The 21,218-nt window shown below is 38.8% G+C and overlaps 1 protein-coding gene across 4 annotated transcripts in view; it reads left to right on the top strand.

Annotated features, from left to right (window-relative positions):
* Nucleotides 1-21,218, top strand: part of Urgcp (upregulator of cell proliferation) — a 47,573-nt gene that overhangs the window by 1,252 nt on the left and 25,103 nt on the right. Inside the window, exon 1 of one of the 4 annotated variants that reach the window (XM_076836382.2) lies at nucleotides 19,390-19,495. The exons of 2 other annotated variants lie outside the window; for them this stretch is intronic. Coding sequence is in view for 1 of the 2 variants with exons in the window: in XM_076836395.2 (XP_076692510.1) it covers nucleotides 19,482-19,495 (14 nt within the window). In the remaining variant the exon portion in view is untranslated. Of the gene's footprint in view, nucleotides 1-19,389; nucleotides 19,496-21,218 lie in introns of those variants that run through there. One more of the 4 variants, XM_076836395.2, reaches the window with a different exon arrangement.

The following is a 21,218-nucleotide window of genomic DNA, read 5'->3' as shown; positions in this document are numbered from 1 at the left end:
TCTCATCCCCCCAAACTGTCCTCCCCACAAGTTCATGAATCTAACATAAGTCTAATCAAGCTGTATCCTTTCCCAAAACTCTTAAGGAATCCCGGTAATCTATAGTAATACATTCAGGGTTATCCATGTTCTTTCTAGAATCTAGTATTCTCTAATTTTACCTCTTCCTCCCTAACTTTTAATCCTGCTATCAAAGATTTCTATCAATGTTCCTACATATATTCCTTTACTCCTGGCTGCCCTTCATCTGGAAAACTCCCTCTGTTTTTCCCCCTTAACTTTCCTGCTAAGCACATTGGTGCACTCCTGTAATCTCAGCAACTCAGGAGGTTGAGGCAGGAGGATAGGGACTTTGAGGCCAACCATAGCAACTCAGCAAGGCCCTAAACAACTTGGAAAATAGTAAGGATTCAATGTGTAGTACCTTCCAAAACTAGCTCAATCATCACTCTCTGAATGAGCCAGGTTAAGAAATTTCTCTTGGTTTCACATCTCTGCAGTACAAATTTCCAGCCAGGTGCAGTTGCCTGTGCCTCTAAACCCAGCTATTTAGGAGACTAAATCAGGAGGATTGCAAGTTTGAGGTAGGCTTGGACAACATAGTGAGACCTGGTCTTGAATACATAAACAGAATAGATAAAAAATTTGTGTTAGATCATAGCCCATCCAGCTCTACATTGTTTACCTGACTCTCTCTTCTATGGAACAAATTATCCCCCACATTTAAAAAAAAAAAAAATATATATATATATATATATATATATATATATATATATATATATTTATTTATTTATTTTAGTTGTAAATGGACCTTTATTTTATTTATATGTAGTACTGAGACTTGAACCCAGGACCTCACACATGCTAGAAAAGTGCTCTACCACTGAGCCACAACCCCAGCCTTGAATCCCAAAATTTTATAAGTGTTTATGTATTGGTATTAGAATATAAATTTCGATGATAATGTTATTCTTGGATAGTGGGTCTACTAGTGATACCAATTTCCAAAAATTTGTACAGATGATTTGCATCACTTGTGTAATCCAGGGAAACAAATCAAGCTCTAAAGAATAGAAAATAAAAAGTTGCAATTTTACTTCCTATTGATAGTTTAGGTTATAGTTTTCTTAACTTTTTATTATTCTTATATGTATTGTTTAATTTTTAACTTTGAAATATTTTAGATATACAGAATTAATTTTAAAATGTTACAAAAAAGATTTTAAACATCAGTGCTTACTTTATAAAAACTTAAAACTGGGCCATATATGGTGGTGCTTACCAGAGATCCCAGCTGAGAAAAAAGCTGAGGCAGTAGGCTAGAAGTTATAGGTCAGCCTGGGCAACTTGGTAAGACCCTATCTAAAAATAAAAGTTAAAAAAGTTCTGGGGAACCAGGAGCATTGGCATCTACCTGTAATCCCAGCTACTCTAGAGGCAGAAGCAGAAGGATCACAGATTCAAGGCCAGTCTCAGCAACTTAGTGAGTGAGACTTGTCTCAAAATATTAAAAAAAAAAAAAAAAAGTGTTCCCTCTTTGGATCCCCAGCACCAAATATTCAAACACAAAAAGGGGTCTGGGGATATAGCTGAGTGCTAGAGCACTAGCTTAGCATGCATAAGGTCCTGAGTTCAAACAAACAACAACAAGAACAAAAAAAACTGGGCAAAAGATTTGCATATACATTTCTTTAAAGATAAAAAATTGGTAAGCACATTTTTTAAAAATCATAAGAAAAATGCAAATCAAAGCCATAATGAGATACCACTTTGTGCCCTCCAGGATCAATACAAGTTTTGATAAGAATATGGAAAAGCTGGAGCCTTCACACATACTGGTGGGAAAGTTAAACGGTACAGTCATTTTTGGAAAATGGTTGATAGTTGCTCAAAAAGTTAAACCGAGTTATCATATTACTCTTAAATATACATATAAGATAAAATATGTCCATACTTAAATCTGTATACAAATGTTTATAATAGCAGCATTATACATACTAGTCAAAAGGTCACAATAACTGAAATGTTCAATGGCTAAACAAAAAAGTGATGTTTCCATACAAGGGAGTAATTTGGGGAATAAATTACTGATATATACTTTATATATATGTTTCCAGGGTTGCTGTAATAAATTACACAAACTGAGTGGCTTAAACAACAGAATGTATTGTCTCATAACTCTGGAGGCCACAAGTCTGAAATCAGGGTATTATCAGGGTTGGTTCTTTTTGAGGGATGTGAAAGAGAATTTTTCCCATTGCCTTTCCCCTAGCTCCTTAACAGCCTTTGTTAAATAAATAGTGTTCCCTTGTATCTTCATAATATCTTCCTGCTATGTGTGTTCCAGTCCCTTTTGTAAGTATACAGTCAGAGCTGAGAGTATAGTTCATTGGTAGAATACTTCCCTAATACGCACAATGATCTAGGTTTGATCCCCAGCACTGCAAACAAACAGAAAAGGTACAGTTACATTGGATTAGAGGCCCAATGACCTCTTAATAACTTGATCATCTCCAAAGATTTGGTTTCCAAATAAGGTCACATTCATAGCTGTTGGGAGTTAGTACTTTAACAACTTTTGGGGGGACACAGTTCAACACAATAATAGATGAGGAGCAGAAGATGTAACTCAGTTGTCTAGGATGAACAAGTCACTGGGTTTGATTCCCCAGTACCATTAAATAAACCCTGAAAATACTATATTAGGGTGCAGTGAGTGGCCCATGCCTGTAATCCTAGGGACTCAGAAGGTTGAGGCTGAAGAATTGCAAGTTTGAGGACAGCCTCAGCAACTCAGCAAGACGCTCTCTCTCTCTCTGTCTCTCTCTCTCTCTCTCTCTCACACACACACACACACACACACACACACATACACAAAGCAGGGGCTGTTGTAGCTCAGCAATAGAGCACCTCTGAGTTCAAAAAGAAAATATTAAGACCAGGTCTCATCCCTATGTCTAGGGATGTGGCTCAAGTGGTAGGTAGCATGCTCGCCTGGCATGCGTGCGGCCCGGGTTCGATTCTCAGCACCACATACAAACAAAGATGTTGTGTCCGCTGAAAAACTAAAAAAAAATAAATAAATATTAAAAAAAATACTATCTAGATGATAGCAGTGAAGGTTGGTTGGGCTCATAACATCTGTGAAAGGAACAAAAGAAAATTGATGGAATTACCAGGTTTAAAAAAAAAAAAAAAAGAAAGTCTGATCTAATTTTACTCAACATTTCTAACACCAAAGGTGTGAGTTTTTCCCCTTTTATCAACCAATTCTTTTGACTCTCCAGACACACACTGGCTATACTATAATTCAATTCCATTCCAGTACCAACTTCCCTGAGTTAGCACAAAGCAAACCCCACAGGTTAAGAGTTTAGTCCCCACAAGACTGCCCCCATTTCTAATGCCCTCACAACTCTCAGGTTGCCACCTGAATGAAAGAGAGTGAATTTGGAGTCCCTACTCTGAATTAAGAGCATACTTCCTCCTGGGGAAAGAAGGAAGCTAAACGGCTAAAGGAAGCTAAAGAATGAAGATCCCTTCCCTGCTCCAGCTCTAATACAGGGTAATTAAATCTATGTATGTATATCATCTGGCTTTTGTTTCTATAAATTGTAACTGCTTCTGTGGGGCTGGTAGAGAAAAGCAATCTAACTGCTTCTTGATTTGCTCAAACTGCATGAAGTTCACAATTTATTTTTCCATCTTTTGTTTATTTCTTAAGTGAGTCAGTGGCCAAATCCTCCAGCCAGGGTCCTGAGTTAGTCTGTCTGTAACATGAACCCAGTTAGTAGGTAGGCATGATTGATGAGATCATTGGGTGTTGATGATGAAACCCCATGTCCAGCTCTTTTTCCCTGGTAGTCCTGGGGTGATGCTGGAAGTTCCAGTCCTCCAGTCACAGGGTTAGATCCTCGTGAATCCTACCCATCACTCTGAAACTAATCTATGGGCCTACCAAGAGTCTTCTATAGGCATATCTCAGGTTTTTGTTTTTGTTAATGAAAAACAAAAGACCTTCCTATCACTTCTGTCATGCAGGAAATTCCAAGGGTTGTAAAAATTGTGCCAGGGGGCTGGGATTGTGGCTCAGAGGTAGAGCGCTCCCCTAGTGTGCGTGAGACAGCACTGGGTTTGATCCTCAGCACTACATAGAGTAAAATAAAGACATTGTGTTCACCTATAATTAAAAAATAAATATTAAAAAAACTGTGCCAGGACCAGGGGCAAAGACCAAATATATATTTCTTATTATATCAAATAAGTGAAAGAGGCCAGTTACCAGAGGCCAAATAGTGTATGGCTCCATCTGTATATCCAGAATAGGCAACACTGTAGATTAATGGTTGCCTGGGATGAGGAAGGGAGGGAATAGGGAGTGATTGCTGATGGGTAAATTATATGTTCGTACAGATGTTTAAAATATGATGGTGCAAGCCTGTAATCCCAGCTACTCAGGAAGCTGAAGCAGGCCAGCCTGGGCAATTTATCAAAATCCTGACTCAAAATAAAGATGGGAGTGCAGGGGGTGTAGCTCAGGGGTAGAATTCTTGCTTAGCATGCAGGAAGCCCTGGGGTCAATCCCCAGTACTGAAGGAAAAAAAAAAAAGTATATATATATATTGAATCTGTAGATTGCTTTGGGCAGATTGATGTTCCATTTTTTTAAATGTCTTTCAGCAATGATTTAAAAAAATTTTTAGTTATAGATGGATAGAATACCTTTATTTTATTTATTTGTTTTATGTGGTGCTGAGGATTGAACCCAGTGCCTCACATGCGCAAGGCAAGGGCTCTGCCACTGAGCCTCAACTCCAGCCACTCAGCAATGTTTTGTAGTTTTCAGTGTATAAGTCTTTCACCTCCTTTTTTGGTTAAATATATTCTTAGCTATTTTTCTTCTTTTAGATGCTATTATATATGGAATTTCTTAACTTCCTATTCTGATAAGTTTTTGTTTATTTGTTTTGTTTTGTACTGGGGATTAATCCCAGGGTTGCTTTACCATTGAGCTACATCACCAGCCCTTTTATTTTTTATTTTAATACAGAGTCTTGCTAAGTTGCTTAGGGCCTTACTAAATTACTGAGGCTAGCCTTGATTTTATGATCTTCCTGCTTCAGCCTCCCAAGTTGCTGGGTTGACAGGCCCTACTCTTGATAGTTCTTTACAAGTATATAGAAACACTACTTAGTTTTTTGTTTTTTGATCTTCTACCCAACAGCATTGCTGAATTTGTTTATTAGCTCTAGTAGCTTTCTTATGGATTCTTTGGGATTTTCTATAAGATCATGTCATCCGCAAGTATAGTTTTATATCCATTCCATTTTGTAAACCTTTTTAATACTATATTGAATAGAAGTGGAGAAAGTGGGCATTTTTTTCTTGTTTTTGATCTTAGGGGGAAGTTTTTACTCTTTCACCATGGGTATGATGTTCCCTGTGGATTTTTTTGTAAGTGCCCTTTTTCATGTTGAGCAAATCCTCTTCTATTCCTAGTTTGTTGATTTTTTTGGAGGAGGGGTACTGGGGATTGAACGCAGAGACACTTTACCACTGAATTATATCCCCAGTCCTTTATCCTGAGTTCAGCTGAGGACTGAACTCAGGACCATGTGTATGCTAGAAAAGTGCTCTGCCACTGAGCTAAATTTCCAACCCCTGTTTTTTTAGATTTTGAGACAGGGTCTCACTAAGTTGTTGAGGGCCTCGCTAAATTGCTGAGGCTGGTCTCAAACCTGAGATCACCTGCCTTAGCCTCCCAAGTCTCAGGAATTATAGGCCTGTGCCACTGTGCCCAGCTACTTTTCTGCATATTCTCCAGATATTTTTGTAATTATCATAGCGATTACATAGAGCATCCTAAAGTTATAGTAATCTAATTTAAATTCATACTAACATCTTCAATTGCAATAAAAAACTATTCATACAATTTTCTTCCCCCTTCATATTATTGGTGTTATAAATTCTTTTTTTTTTTTTTTATAAATTCTATCTCTATACATTGTATACCCAACAATATAGATTTATTTATTTATTGCAGTATTGAGAATTGAACCCAGGGGTACTCTAATACTGTGCTGTACCCCTCTTTCCCTTTTTTTCACTAAGTTTCCAGAATGGCCTCCCAACTTTTGATCCTCTTGCCTTGAGCTCCCAAATAGCTGGGATTATGGGCGTATGCCACCCTTCTCAGCCCTAATAGTATAGATTTAAATTTATAATTTTTTATGCATTTGTCCTTTTTTGAGATTTAAAATTTAAATTTATAATTTTTATGCATTTGACCTACCCACCTTCCTTTCTTCCCTCCTTCCCTCTCTTTCTCTCTCTCTTTTTCAGATGGGGGGGGGGGGTCTCAAACGCCTGTGGTCCTCCTGCTCAGCCTCCTGAGAAGCTGGGAATACAGGTATAAGCCACTGCACCTGGCTCAGTCCTGTTGAAAATAAGAAGTGGAGTTACAAACCAAAATTACAATAATATTGACTTTTATATTTGCCTGTACATTTATCATCACTGCAGATCTTTATATCTTTGGCTTGTGAGCATCCTTTCATTTCAACCTGAAGGTTCCCTTTACGGTTCCTTGTAGGGCTGGGAGCATGCAAAGAAGATCTGCTATGCTTCCTCCAGTTAAAAAGAGGAAAAGGGAAATGGGCTGCTATCTGCTTAGGACCAACTCTACCACCATGCTGGTGAAGAGCACATATTTTGAGTAAAAATGCCATGAAACATTCCTACCTCTTAAAGCTTTTTCTTGCTTGAGTGTTTGCTTGGTTGTGGTAAATCTTTGACTTTTCCAGAGCTTCTAGTTGTCTAGAAGGCTTCTAGATGTTTCTGCTTGTTTCTGTGGGGAATTCAAATTGGCAATGATTTTTTTTTTTTTTTAATATAGAGAGCATTTTGGGAAACTGGCACTATCATTCGGAGCTTGTGATTGTGCTAGGAGGATAATCTGTATGTGTGTTTGTGTATTTTTATATTTGTATATATGTGTGGAAATTTGTGTATGTTTATGTATATGTGTATGTGTATAAACACATACACACAGAGATGATATATGTATCTGAAAAGCCTTAAAATGTTAATATACTACTGATCTAGAAATTAAACTTCTACAAACTTGGCTTAAGGAAATAATCATGTATGTGTGTAGGCCATTTTGGGTACAAGGATATTTCTTGTCCACATTGCTTATAGTAATGAAATACTGGTAGAAATATTTATGTCCAACAGTAGGGGTTGTTAAAATATACCATGGACCACCATGCTGTAGGATGCTAAAACTCATGTTTTAAGGAAGATTTAATTTCAGCAAACTTATATTCCTTAACATTTTTAAAGTGTTAAAATAGATCACATTATAGGTCACATTATAAATCTTAGCAAATACAACAAAACAGAGATAATTTCTTGCATCCTATGAAATCAGAATAGAGTGAAGTTAGAGATTAATGAGAAGATCAAAAACAAAAATCACTCTAATACCTGGGAACTAAATAGTATGCTTTTGAATGAGGAATGGATAGCAGAAGAAATCAGGGGAGAAATAAAAAAAAATTCTTACAAATGAGAATAGTGATAACATATCAAAATCCTTGGGACAGCATAAAGGCAGTTCTAAGAAGAAAATTTATAGCCCTGAGTTCATACTTTACAAAAAATAATTCAACATTACGTATCAAGTCCCTAGAAAAAGAAAAACAAATCAACACCAAAATCAGTAGAAGTTAGTAATTGAAATCAGAGCCAAAATCAGTGAAATGGAGAATAAAAAATAATACAAAGGATCAATGAAATAAAGAGTTGGTTTTTTGAAAAGATAAACCAGATTGATAAATCTTTAGCCAAACTAACCAAAATACAGAGAAAGAGGACTCAAATAAAATTGGGGGTGATAAAGGAAATATCTCTGGTCATGGTGGCATATGCCTATAATCCCAGCAACTTGGGACACTGAGACAGGAGGATTGTGAGTTCAAAGCCAGCCTCAGCAATGGCAAGGTGCTTATCAATCCAAAAAAATCAGGAGTACTAACCCATTCACAATAACCTAAAAAGAAAAGAAAAGAAAAAAAAAAAAAAACAACTCAAAACTTTGTAATTAATCTAATGAAGGATGGGACAAAACAGATGTGAAGACCAATGGAATAGAATAGGAGACAAACCTACATAAAAAGAGTTACTTCGTACTAGACAAAGGTATTAAAAACATACATAGGAGGAAAGATAGCCTTTTTAATAAATGGTGCAGGGCAAACTGGAAAGTTATATGTAAAAGACCCCTTTCTTGACCTCTGTCTCACACCCTGCACTGAAGTCAACTCAAAGTGGATCAAAGACCTAGGAATTAGACTAGAAACTCTGCAACTGCTAGAATGAGAGAAAAATTTTGCCACCTGTTCCTGAGGACATTAACATCCATAATATATAAAGAACTCAAAAAAACACCAAAAAAATTTTGATAAATGGACAAAAAAACTAAATAGACAGTTCTCAAAAGAAGAAATACAAATGGCCATATATTTACATGAAAAAAATACTCAACATCTTTAACAATTAGGGAAATGCAAAGCAAAACTACACTGAGATTTCATCTTACTTCAATCAGAATGGCAATAATGAGGAATAAAAATAATAAGTGTTGGCGAGGATGTATGGAAAAGGTATATTCATACATAGTTATTAGGACTGCAAATTAATGCAAACAATCTGGAAAAACAGTATAGAGATTCTTCAAAAAACTAGAAATGAAACAACCTATGACCCAGCTATCCCACTCTTCAGTATATATCCAAAAGATCTAAAATCAGCATACTAGCTGGGCACAGTGGCACAAGCCTATGATCCCAGCAACTCAGGAATCTGAAACAGTAAGATCATGAGTTCAAAGCCAGCCTCAGTAACTTAATGAGGCCCTAAGCAACTTAGTGAGACCCTGTCTCAAAATACAAAGTAAAATGGGCATGGGGATGTGGCTGAGTGGGTAAGTGCACCTGGGTTCAATCCCTGGTACCAAAAAATAGATTAAAAAAAAATAAAATCAGCATACTATAGGGACACAGCCACATCAGTGTTTATAGCAGCAGAATTCACAATAGCCAAGCTATGGGATCAACCTAGGTACCCTTCAACAGATGAATGGATTAGGAAAATGTGCTTCATGTACACAATGGAGTATTACTTAGCCATACAGAAGAATGAAATTATGGCATTTGCTGGAAAATGGATGAAACTGGAGACTTTCATGCTAAGTGAAATAAACCAGATCCAAGAAGTCAAAATTTGAATGTTTTCTCTGATATGCAGAAGCTAGTCCAAATAAAAAGGGTTAAAGCAGCGGGGAGATCCAAGACAGTGAACTGGAAGGAGGTTGCATTCCTTGTTGCTCCGTGACTTGAGATTCAAACAGAGGAACTGACTTCCTTAACATGACTCCTAAAGCACAACAAATAAAACCAAAAAGCAACAAGTGTTTTTTCTCTACAAAGCAGTAGTTGCCGCCCACTGATCCCCTGCTGTTTACCCACTCTTTGTCTGCCATGATCACCCATGTCTACCAGCATATCACCTGCCTTTTGAGCATAGATTGCTCATGACTATTGCCTATCATCAGCCATTTTCCCATTTACCTGCCTCTTACCTGCCTGCAGCCCGATGAGCACTTTCGGATCCCAAGGTGCACCTGTGGATCACCTGCCATGAGCTTGCCCACTGCCCCCTGCTGCCTGGAAGTCCACTGTCACAGTACCTGCAGGTTACATGTAGCTGCCACCATTTTGGAACACTGGCCAGGGCCTGCAGGTTTGCAGCAGTCTGGGGGCATGGCCACTTCAGTCTGGGACACCAACCAGGACCTGGAGATATGTTGTCAGGATACCTGCAAGTCTGGTTGCACCTGAGGTCTTTCTGCTGGGTGTGCTAGTGGTAAGGTCGCTCCTTTGTGTGAGTGCATCCCTGGTGGTCTCTCTGCAAGTTGAAATGGCATTGAGATCTTGGGACTGCAGCAAGGCAGACCCTGGGGAATCTGACACCAGGCCCGTCAGATTGTAGTTGGGCTTGAATGGGCCAGTCTGGGTCTAGCAAGCCTGTGGAAAGCTGGAGACTAGGGGCAGTTCCCTGGGGGAAGCTCAGGTTGGAGAAACTGGAGAAAACCAGACTCTGTCCAGCTCATTGAGTCCTGAAGTACTCAGGGACATTGGGTACTGTTCATATTAGATTCTCCCTTAAAGATGAGATACTGGAAGCCTTCAGGAACACTATAAGACTACAGGGTAGAAACTATTCTACCTCAGATCCATACCACTAAATGGGAAGACACACAAACAACATGAAAAAACCAAGGGAACAAAGTGCCTCAAACAAACCAAGATGTTTCAACTGTAGAATCAATAGACACAAAGTAGAGGAAATGTCAGAGAAAGAGTTTAGAAGATACGTAGTTAGGCTGATTTTCAAAATAAAGCATGGTATCAGAGAGAAAATATAAGAAGTGAAAGATCACTTCAATAAAGAGGCAAAGATTATAAAAAGGAATCAAGCAGAAATACTTGAAATGAAGGAAACAATAAACCAAATTAAAGTTTCAGTGGAAAGTATCATCAACAGACTAGACCATTTAGAAGACAGAACCTCAGGCAATGAAGACAAAATATACACTCTTGAAAATAAAGTCAACCGCACAGAGAAGATGGTAAGAAACCATGAAAAGAACTTCCAAGAAATATGGGATATCATGAAAAGACCAAATTTAAGATTTATCAGAATAGATTAAGGCCTGGAGGTACAAACCAAAGGAATACACAATCTTTTTAAAGAAATAATATTAGAAAATTTCCCAAATTTAAAGAATGAAATGGAAAATCAAGTACAAGAGGCTTACATGACACCAAATATACAAAGTTACAGCAGACCCACATCAAGGTACATTATACTGAAAATGACTAGCATATAGAATAATGATAGAATTTTTAAAAAGGATACGAGAGAAAAAAACTCAAATTACATATAAGGAGAAACCAATTTGGATTTCAACTGATTTTTCAACCCAGACCCTCAATGCCAGGAGGCCCTGGAATAACATATCAAGCTCTGAAAGAAAACGAATGTCAGCCAAGAATACTATACCCAGCAAAATTATGCTTCAATAAAAACCTTCCATGATAAACAAACGTTAAAAGAATTCACAGCTAAAAAGCCTGCACTATAGAACATTCTCAGCAAAATATTTTATGAGGAGAAATTGAAAAAAAATACAAAAACACTGAAAACCAACAAAGGGAGGAGCTACACAAAGGAGAGGTCAATTAAAGGAGAAACTAAGTCACATGAAAAAACAAAAATAAACCAAAATGACTGGGAATACAAATCATATCTTAATAATAATCTGAAAGTTAATGGCCTAAATTCAAAGAGAGACTGGCAGATTGGATTAAAAAAAAAAAAACCTGACAATATGCTGTCTTCAAGAGATTCACTTCCTAGGAAAAGACATTCACAGACTGAAGGTGAAAGGTTGGGAAAAAACATATCACTCACATGGACTGTGTAAACAAGCAGGGGTTTCTATCCCCATAAAGTGGAAGTGGGACTCTAAGTGAACTCACAAAGTGGACTTCAAACCAGAGTTAGTCAGAAGGGATAAAGAAGGACATCTCATACTGCTTAAAAAAAACATACATCAACAAGATATAATGGTAATGAATTTTTATGTCCCCCAAAATGGAGCATCTAAGTACATCAAACAAAACCTTTCTCAATTTCAAGAACTTTAAATGGACCACAACACAATAATACTGGGTAACTTCAACACACCTTTGTCACCACTGGATAGATCTTCCAAAAAAAAAAAAAAAAAAAAACTAAACAAACTATAGAACTAAATAATATAATCAATGACTTAGACTTAATGGACATATATAGAGTATTTCATCCATCATTGAGCAAATATACCTTTTTCTCAGCAGCTCATGGATCCTTCTCTAAAATAGACCATATGTTATGCCACAAAGCACCTCTCAGGAAAAAAAAATAGAGATATTACCTGCATTCTATCAGATCATAATGGAATAAAATTAGAAATCAATGGTAAAATAAAAAATAAAAGCTACTCCAACTCCTGGAGAGTAAATAATATGCTATTGAATGAACAATAGATAGCAGAAAACATCAGGGAGGCGATAGAACAATTATTAGTGGTAAATGAGAACACTGATAAGACATCAAAATCTCTGGTGGGACACTATGAAAGTGTTAAGAAGAAAGTTCATTGCATTGAGCTCATTTGTTAAGAAGAATAAAAAGTCAAAAAATAAATGTAGTGTAATTCAAAGCCTTAGAAAAAGAAGACCAAAAGTAGTAGAAGACAGGAAATAATTAAAATGAGCTGAAATCAATGAAACTGAAACTAAAGAAACAATTAAAAATGGTAAAACAAAAAGTTGGTTCTTTGAAAAAATATAAATAAAGTTGATAAACCCTTAGCCATGCTAATGAAGAGAAGGAGAGAGAAAACTCAAATTACTAAAATTCGTGATGAAACAGGAATTATCACAATGGACACTATTGAAATACAGAAGATAATTAAAACTATTTTGAAAATTTATACTCCAATAAAATAGAAAAAAATCAAAGACACTGACAAATTTCTAGAGACATATGATCTACCCAAACTGAATCAGGACATACACAATTTAAACATCAATTTCAAGCAGTGAATGGAAGACACCATCAAAAGCCTACCAACCAAGAAAAGCTCAGACCAGATGGTTTCTCTGTCAAGTTCTAGAAGACCATCAAAGAAGAACTAATATCAATACTCCTCAAATTATTCCATGAAATAGAAAAGGAGGGAACCCTCATTCTATGAGGCTAATATCACCCTGATACCAAAACCAGACAAAGACACATCAAGGAAAGAAAACTTTAGACCAATATCCCTGATAAACATAGACACAAAAATTCTCAAAAAATTCTTGCAAATCATATACAAAATCATTAAAATGATAGTGCACCACGATCAAATGAGGTTTATCCCAGGGGTGCAAGGTTGGTTCAACATACAGAAATCAATAAACATATCATATCAATAGACTTAAAGACAATAATCATATGATTATCTCAATAGAGTCAGAAAAAGCATCTGACAAAATATAGCACGTCTTCATGTTCAAAACACTAGAAAAACTAGGGATAGTAGAAACATACCTCAACATTGTAAAAGCTATTTATGCTAAGCCCAAGGCCAACATCATTCTAAATGGAGAAAAATTAAAAGCATTCCCTCTAAAAACTGGAACAAGACAGGGATGCCCTCTTTCACCACTTCTATTCAACATAGTCCTTAAAACTCTAGCCAGAGCAACCAGAGGAAAGAAATTACAAATAGGAAAATAAGAACTCAAAACTATTGCTGTTTGCCAAGGACATGATTCTATATTTAGAAGATCCAAAAAATTCCACCAGAAAACTTCTAGAACTAATAAATGAATTCAGTAAAGTAGCAGGATATAAAATCAATACCCATAAATCAAATGCATTTCTATACATAAGCAATGAATCCACTGCAAAAGAAATTAGGAAAACTATCCCATTTATGATAGTATAAAAAATTGGGAATCAATCAAACAAGAAAGGTGAAAGCCTACCAATCAAGAAGCTGGTTGGTAGACTCTCACCCTGTACAATGAAAACTACAGAACACTAAAGAAATTGAAGAAGACCTTAGACGATAGAAAGATCTCCCATGCTCTTGGATAACAGAGCATATTGTCAAAATGGCCATACTACCAAAACTGTTTTACAGATTTAATGCAATTCCTACTAAAATCCCAATGACATTCTTCATAGAACTAGAAAAAGCAATCATGAAATTCATTTGGAAAACTAATAAGAGACCCAGACTAGCCAAAGCAATCCTTAGCAAGAAGAGTGAAGCAGGAGGTATCACAATACCAGACCTCAAACTATGCTACAGAGCAATAGTAACAAGAACACCATGGTATAGGTACCAAAATAGACATGTAGACCAATGGTACAAAATAGAAGACACAGAGACAAACTCACATAAATACAGTTATCTCATACTAGACAAAGGTGCCGAAAACATACATTGGAGAAAAGATAACCTCTTCAACAAATGGTGCTGGGAAAACTGGAAATCCATATGTAGCAAAATGAAATTAAACCTCTATCTCTCACCCTGAAAAAAAATTAACTCAAAGTGGATCAAAGACTTATGCACTAGAACAGAGAACTTATGCCTAATAGAAGACAAATTGGACCCAAATCTTCATCATGTAGCTTAGGATCTGACTTCCCTAACAAGTCTCCTAAAGCACAAGGAGTTAAATTATGAATCAATAATTAGGATGTATTCAAACTAAAAAGTTTCTTCTCAGCAAAGGAAACAATCAATAATGTGAAGAGAGAGCCTACAGAATGGGAGAAAACCTTTACCATATACACCTCAGGTACAGCACTAATCTCCAGGATATATAAAGAATTCAAAAAACTTAACACCAAAAAACCAAATAACCCAATCAATAAATGGGCTAAGGAACTGAACAAACACTTCACAGAAGAAGAAATACAATCAATCCACAAACACATGAAAAAATGTTCATCATCTCTAGCAGTTAGAGAAATGCAAATCAAAACTAACTCTAAGATTTCATCTCACTCCAGTCAGAACAGCAATTATCAAGAATATAAGCAACAATAAATGTTGATGAAGATGTAGGGAAAAGGGTACACTTATACCTTGCTGGTGGGACTGCAAACTGGTGCAACCATTATGGAAAGCATTATGGAGATTCCTCAGAAAACTTGGAATGGAACCACAATTTGAACCAGCTCGGTTTATACCCAAAGGACTTAAAATCAGCATACTACAGTGATGCAACCACCTCTATGTTTACAGCAGCTCAATTCACAATAGCTAAATTATGGAACCAATCTAGATGCCCTTCAACAGATGAATGGGTAAGGAAAATGTGGTACATAAACACAATGGAATATTACTCAGCCTGAAAGAAAAATGAAATTATGGCATTTGCAAGTAAATGGATGGAACTAGAGAATATTATGCTAAGTGAAATAAGCCAATCCCCAAAAGTCAAAGGCCGAATGTGTTCTCTGATAAGTGGATGCTGATCCATAGTGGGGAGACAGGTAGGAAAGAATGAAGGAATTTGGGATTGTTCAGAGGGGAGTGAGGGGAGGGGTGGGGCTGTGGGGATGGGAAAGTCTGTAATATAAGACAGAAAATATTACCCTATATACATGTAAGACTACACTACTGGTGTGACTCTGCACCATGTACAGCCAGAGGAATGAGAAGAAGTTGTGCTCCATTTGTGTACAATGTGTCAAAAAGCATTCTACTCTCATGTATAACTAATTCGAACAAATTAAAAAAAAATAGAAGGGAAAAAGAGGGAAAGGAAAAGGGTGGGTGGGGGGAAAGGTTTGGGGGAGGAAAAGGGTGAGTGGGAAGGATTCTATCAATGTAGAAGAAAGATCAGTGGACTAATCAACACGCATAAATCAAAGGCATTCCTGTATATCAGGGACAAATCCTCTGAAATGGAAATGAGGACAACCACTCCATTCACAATATCCTCAAAAAAAAAAATAAAATACTTGGGAATCAACCTAACAAAAGAGGTGAAAGACTTATACAATGAAAACTACAAAACCCTGAAGAGAGAAGTAGAAGAAGATCTTAGAAGATGGAAAAATATACCCTGTTCATGGATAGGTAGAACTAACATCATCAAAATGGCGATATTACCAAAAGTTCTCTATAGGTTTAATGCAGTGCCAATCAAAATCCCAACGGCATTTCTTGTAGAAATAGAGCAAGCAATCATGAAATTCATATGGAAAAATAAAAGACCCAGAATAGCAAAAACAATGCTAAGCAGGAAGTGTGAATCAGGCGGTATAGCGATACCAGACTTCAAACTATGCTACAGAGCAATAGTAACAAAAACAGCATGGTACTGGTACCAAAATAGGCGGGTGGACCAATGGTACAGAATAGAGGACACAGAAACCAATCCACAAAATTACAACTATCTTATATTTGATAAAGGGGCTAAAAGCATGCAATGGAGGAAGGATAGCATCTTCAACAAATGGTGCTGGGAAAACTGGAAATCCATATGCAACAAAATAAAACTGAATCCCTTTCTCTCGCCATGCACAAAAGTTAACTCAAAGTGGATCAAGGAACTTGATATCAAATCAGAGACACAGCGTCTGATAGAAGAAAAAGTTGGCTACGATCTACATACTGTGGGGTTGGGCTCCAAATTCCTCAACAGGACACCCATAGCACAAGAATTAATAACTAGAATCAACAAATGGGACTGACTCAAACTAAAAAGTTTTTTCTCAGCAAAAGAAACAATAAGAGAGGTAAATAGGGAGCCTACGTCCTGGGAACAAATCTTTACTCCTCACACTTCAGACAGAGCCCTAATATCCAGAATATACAAAGAACTCAAAAAATTAGACAATAAGATAACAAATAACCCAATCAACAAATGGGCCAAGGACCTGAACAGACATTTCTCAGAGGAGGACATACAATCAATCAACAAGTACATGAAAAAATGCTCACCATCTCTAGCAGTCAGAGAAATACAAATCAAAACCACCCTAAGATACCATCTCACTCCAGTAAAATTGGCAGCCATTAGGAAGTCAAACAACAACAAGTGCTGGCGAGGATGTGGGGAAAAGGGTTCACTTGTACATTGCTGGTGGGACTGCAAATTGGTGCGGCCAATTTGGAAAGCAGTATTGGAAAGCTGGGAATGGAACCACCATTTGACCCAGCTATTCCCCTTCTCGGTCTATTCCCTAAAGACCTAAAAAGAGCATACTACAGGGACACTGCTACATCCATATTCATAGCAGCACAATTCACAATAGCAAGACTGTGGAACCAACCTAGATGCCCTTCAATAGACGAATGGATAAAAAAAATGTGGCATTTATACACAATGGAGTATTACTCTGCATTTAAAAATGACAAAATCATAGAATTTGCAGGGAAATGGATGACATTAGAGCAGATTATGCTAAGTGAAGCTAGCCAATCCCTTAAAAACAAATGCCCAATGTCTTCTTTGATATAAGGAGAGTAACTAAGAACAGAGTAGGGACGAAGAGCATGAGAAGAAGATTAACATTAAACAGGGATGAGAGGTGGGAGGGAAAGGGAGAGAGAAGGGAAATTGCATGGAAATGGAAGGAGACCCTCAGGGGTATACAAAATTACATACAAGAGGAAGTGAGGGGAAAGGGGAAAAAATATAAGGGGGAGAAATGAATTACAGTAGAGGGGGTAGAGAGAGAAGAGGGGAGGGGAGGGGGGAGAGGGGATAGTAGAGGATAGGAAAGGCAGCAGAATACAACAGACACTAGTATGGCAATATGTAAATCAATGGATATGTAACTGATGTGATTCTGCAATCTGTATACGGGGTAAAAATGGGAGTTCATATCCCACTTGAATCAAAGTGTGAAATATGATATATCAAGAACTATGTAATGTTTTGAACAACCAACAATAAAAATTAATAATAAAAAAAAAAGATCAGTGGACTAGATGAAGGGGATTGAGAGGGAGGGAAAAAGGTTGGCATAAGGGAAGAACAGTGGAGTGAATGTGACCTAACTTTTCCTATGTACTTTTAGTGAGACAGGTCTCATTAAATTGTCTAGGCTAACCTTAAAATAGGAAAAGAGAAAGTTTTGAGGTTGGCCTGGACAATTTAGTGAGACCTGTCCCAAAAAAATAAATAAAATAAACATAATAAAAATCTGTTGGGGCTTGGGCTTGTAGCTTAGTAGTAGAGTGCTTGCCTAGCACATTTGAAGCACTGGGTTAGATCCTTAGCACCACATTAAAAAATAAATGAATAAAGGTATTGTGTCCATCTACAACTAAAAATATTATAAACAAAAATAATTGTTGGTTTCTAAAATATTAAGTAATACAGGACTGGGGATGTAGCTCCATGGTAAAGCACTTGCCTAGCATGTCCTGGGTTCTGGGGATTGAACCTAGGTTCAGGACTAGTGGTGAAATGATTTTTAGAAAACAAACTTCCTTGTCAGATGTAGTGGCACATACCTGTAATCCCAGCTACTCAGGGGACTGAGGCAAGAGACTCACAAATTCAAGGCCAGCCTCTTCAATTTAGGCAGACCCTGACTCAGAAATAAAAAGGGCTTTGGAGTGTGGCTCAGTAGTAGAGGGCCTCTAGATTCAATCTCCAATACCACAAAAATCAAATAAATACAAATAAAATTAATCTGACCTCCAGCGGCAATCATTACTGCCTTAAATCAAATCCATTTAGGATTGCCCACTCCCCAAACTCTTCCTCACTGTATCTATCCCTAATCTGGGTCCCCAAAATCCCTCTAGCTTTATGTTACAGCTCCCATTTACAGATCATTAATTGTCCTCTGAACTTAGAGGTTGCTACCACTTAAAATGGTAGCAACTGTGAGCTACTATTTTATTGATGAGGACAAGGCTAAGAAACATTGAATGGATTCTCCCAGGACAGAATGAAACTTTGTACCAGGCAACATATTAATCCCATACAAATATGAACTCATTAATCCTCAAAGAGAAGATAGGACATAATACCCCTGTTTTTCAAAGGAGGAATTGTAGCCCCGGAGAAGTTCTAGCTTGCCAGAGCTCCTAATTATTAATGGATCTCAGATTCCATTCCAGGTATTCTGGCTCCAGAAGACTTTTAAACACTGCTTTGCTGTCTTGTATACTTCATAAAATAAATAATAATAATTTTTAATAATATTTAATGTGACAACGCAGAAAATGCTGAGGTTCAAAATTTTATCTGTCCAAATACTCATAGCTTGTGGGTGAGGGTGTAAAAAACCCCACTGCTGGAGTTCTAGGTTCATTATAGTGCACAATATAAAGAATATTCTTTAGAGCTTCACAGTGTGAATTTACATCTTTTGGAAAGGTTAACAGGCCAGAAACATGTTCAAAAACAGCCCTGCAAGTTAGAAGTACAAAGTTGTTGGTTTACTTAATAACAATAACAGATTCGGAAAAAAGGCTTTTCTTAGTAAATTAAACTCAAAACGCAGAAGTGTAGATTTCCCCCAGGTCCTGGAGCCAGTTCATGGCCGGGGACAGGTCCTCAGGCAGGTTCGGCACCGAAGGTGCAGCCTGGCGCCCTAGGGCCGGGACGGAGCGGGTGGGAGGCAGTAGGGTGGGGCTGTGCTGGCCCAGGCTCACGCTCCCGCACCTCGGCCAGTCGGCCGTCAGTCCGTCCCCTCCCTCGCCAGCCGCCGCCTGCCCTCCGCCCGGAGCCCCGCGCGATGCGGAGCGGGGCGGGCGCGGCTCCGAGGCCCCTCCCCGGCGCCCGCCGCGGCCGTGCGAGCAGCGGAGGAGGCGGGAGCGTGAGGCCTCCGCGTTCATGGCGTCTCCCGGGTGAGTGCCGCCTTGGGCCGCGCCGCCACCTCGCGCGGGGCGCTGGCCCAGCGGGGGCCGGGCCCCGAGCTACCAGTGTCTTGTACCCATGTCCTGAGTTGGCCTCGGACGCGGCCCCGGCGTTCCCTCCTTCCAGGTCCGCGGCCCGCGGCCGCGGCCTCCCCGCCGACCTTGGGCGGACGCGGCCGGGCCAGGGTCGCGGCGCCTGGTCGGGGTGGGGGTGACCAGAACAGCTGTGGGCTGCGGGCAGGGGTCGGAGCACTAGGCCTGAGGGTCTGGGTGACGTGGAAAGGGTTTGGTACTGAGGTCGCGTCGGAGAATCGGGATGCGGGTCTTCGCAGAGGCCTTGGGGAGGCTCACCCGCCCCTGGCGTCTGCGTTTCTGGCGTTTGAACTTGATTGCGTTGGAAGCTGAGGTTCGGTGTCGCTGTCGTTAGGATGTTCCTAGGGTGTCCCAGGATGGCAGGGCAGACAGACAGCCCTATCCTTGCCCAGAGCTGAAAAGCCGGCCTGTCGTCTCATCCGTCCAGCCGGTACCCACCGGCCTGCATAGGGTGGTTGATACTATTCTGATATTACCTTTTTATTTATTTTTGTTTGTTTGCTTAAAAATGTTCTTTCTTTTGGGAAATGATGGTGACACATATAGTTTGTAATTTTTTTTGGCACTTGAGAAAATAAAACTCAGAATTATTACCTTTTTGATAGTTTTGCTGGACATGAAATCTGAGATTGGCATTTAATCAAACACCTTCATTTTACAGAGGCAGAAAATTAGTCTCAAGGTCATCCCATTAGTTGGTAAAATTCTTCTTTGACTATTGCCAATCATTCAGAGGGTCTTAGACCCAGTAGCAATGGTAGCAATTCATGTTATACATCTTTACAGTGCACTGTAAAGGTGTGTTTGAGAAATGACCTACAGCCTTCTGTGTTATACATCTTTACAGCTGCTGGGAGACCTGTAGGTTGAAGATGGGGATGCTGTGTCCCGTACAAATGAGACCTGAGCTAGACTGAGTAATTTGGCTCAGTCCAGTGGCCTGCATGAAGCAAGCTGAACTTGAATGTAGGCCTACAGACTCTAGCTGCAGGCCCACTGTTTTTCTAGGCTTGGGAGCAGCAATCACTGCTGGGACCTGGCCTTTTCACTGCCAGCTCTGTACCCAGTACTTTGAGCTCATAAATAGAATAAGCAGTGGCCCATCCCTGGGAAGGCCAGGTTGATTGACTCAGGGGTTCAAGGTCCCTCTGCATTCCTGTCCCACTTGTCAAGAAAGTGCAAGGCAGGGCCTCCTAGAGTCAGCATGTGGATGACTGAGCCTGTGTAGAATTGTCATGAAGCTTTGAAAAAATCATGGTGCACTTGGTTCCTAAGCACACTACTTTTTAGACTTGGGTCAGAGGATAACACTGTTGGGCTGGTAATTCTGTGAGCCAGTTGGGCCTAAACTACGTCCCTGTTGTGACTTCAATATGTGTGGTTTGAGCTATTTGTAAGTGACCCAGAATCTGCAGTGTGTAGTAATTTTTAATTTTATGAGGAGTATACATTGCAAAACTGAGGTCACAAAACCTTTAGTATTCTTCATTTTGTTTTATGGAGGAAAACTATGTGCTTATTACTGGATATACAATGCACATCTCTTACAAATGAGACCTGAGCTAGACTGAGTAATTTGGCTCAGTCCAGTGGCCTGCATGAAGCACATCTCCAGACATGA

Source organism: Callospermophilus lateralis, chromosome 1, assembly GCF_048772815.1.
Source record: "Callospermophilus lateralis isolate mCalLat2 chromosome 1, mCalLat2.hap1, whole genome shotgun sequence".
In the NCBI taxonomy this organism is placed as follows: Eukaryota; Metazoa; Chordata; class Mammalia; order Rodentia; family Sciuridae; genus Callospermophilus; species Callospermophilus lateralis.
The sequence above is the reverse complement of the archived record's forward strand: the minus strand, read 5'-3'. Positions and strand labels throughout refer to the sequence as shown.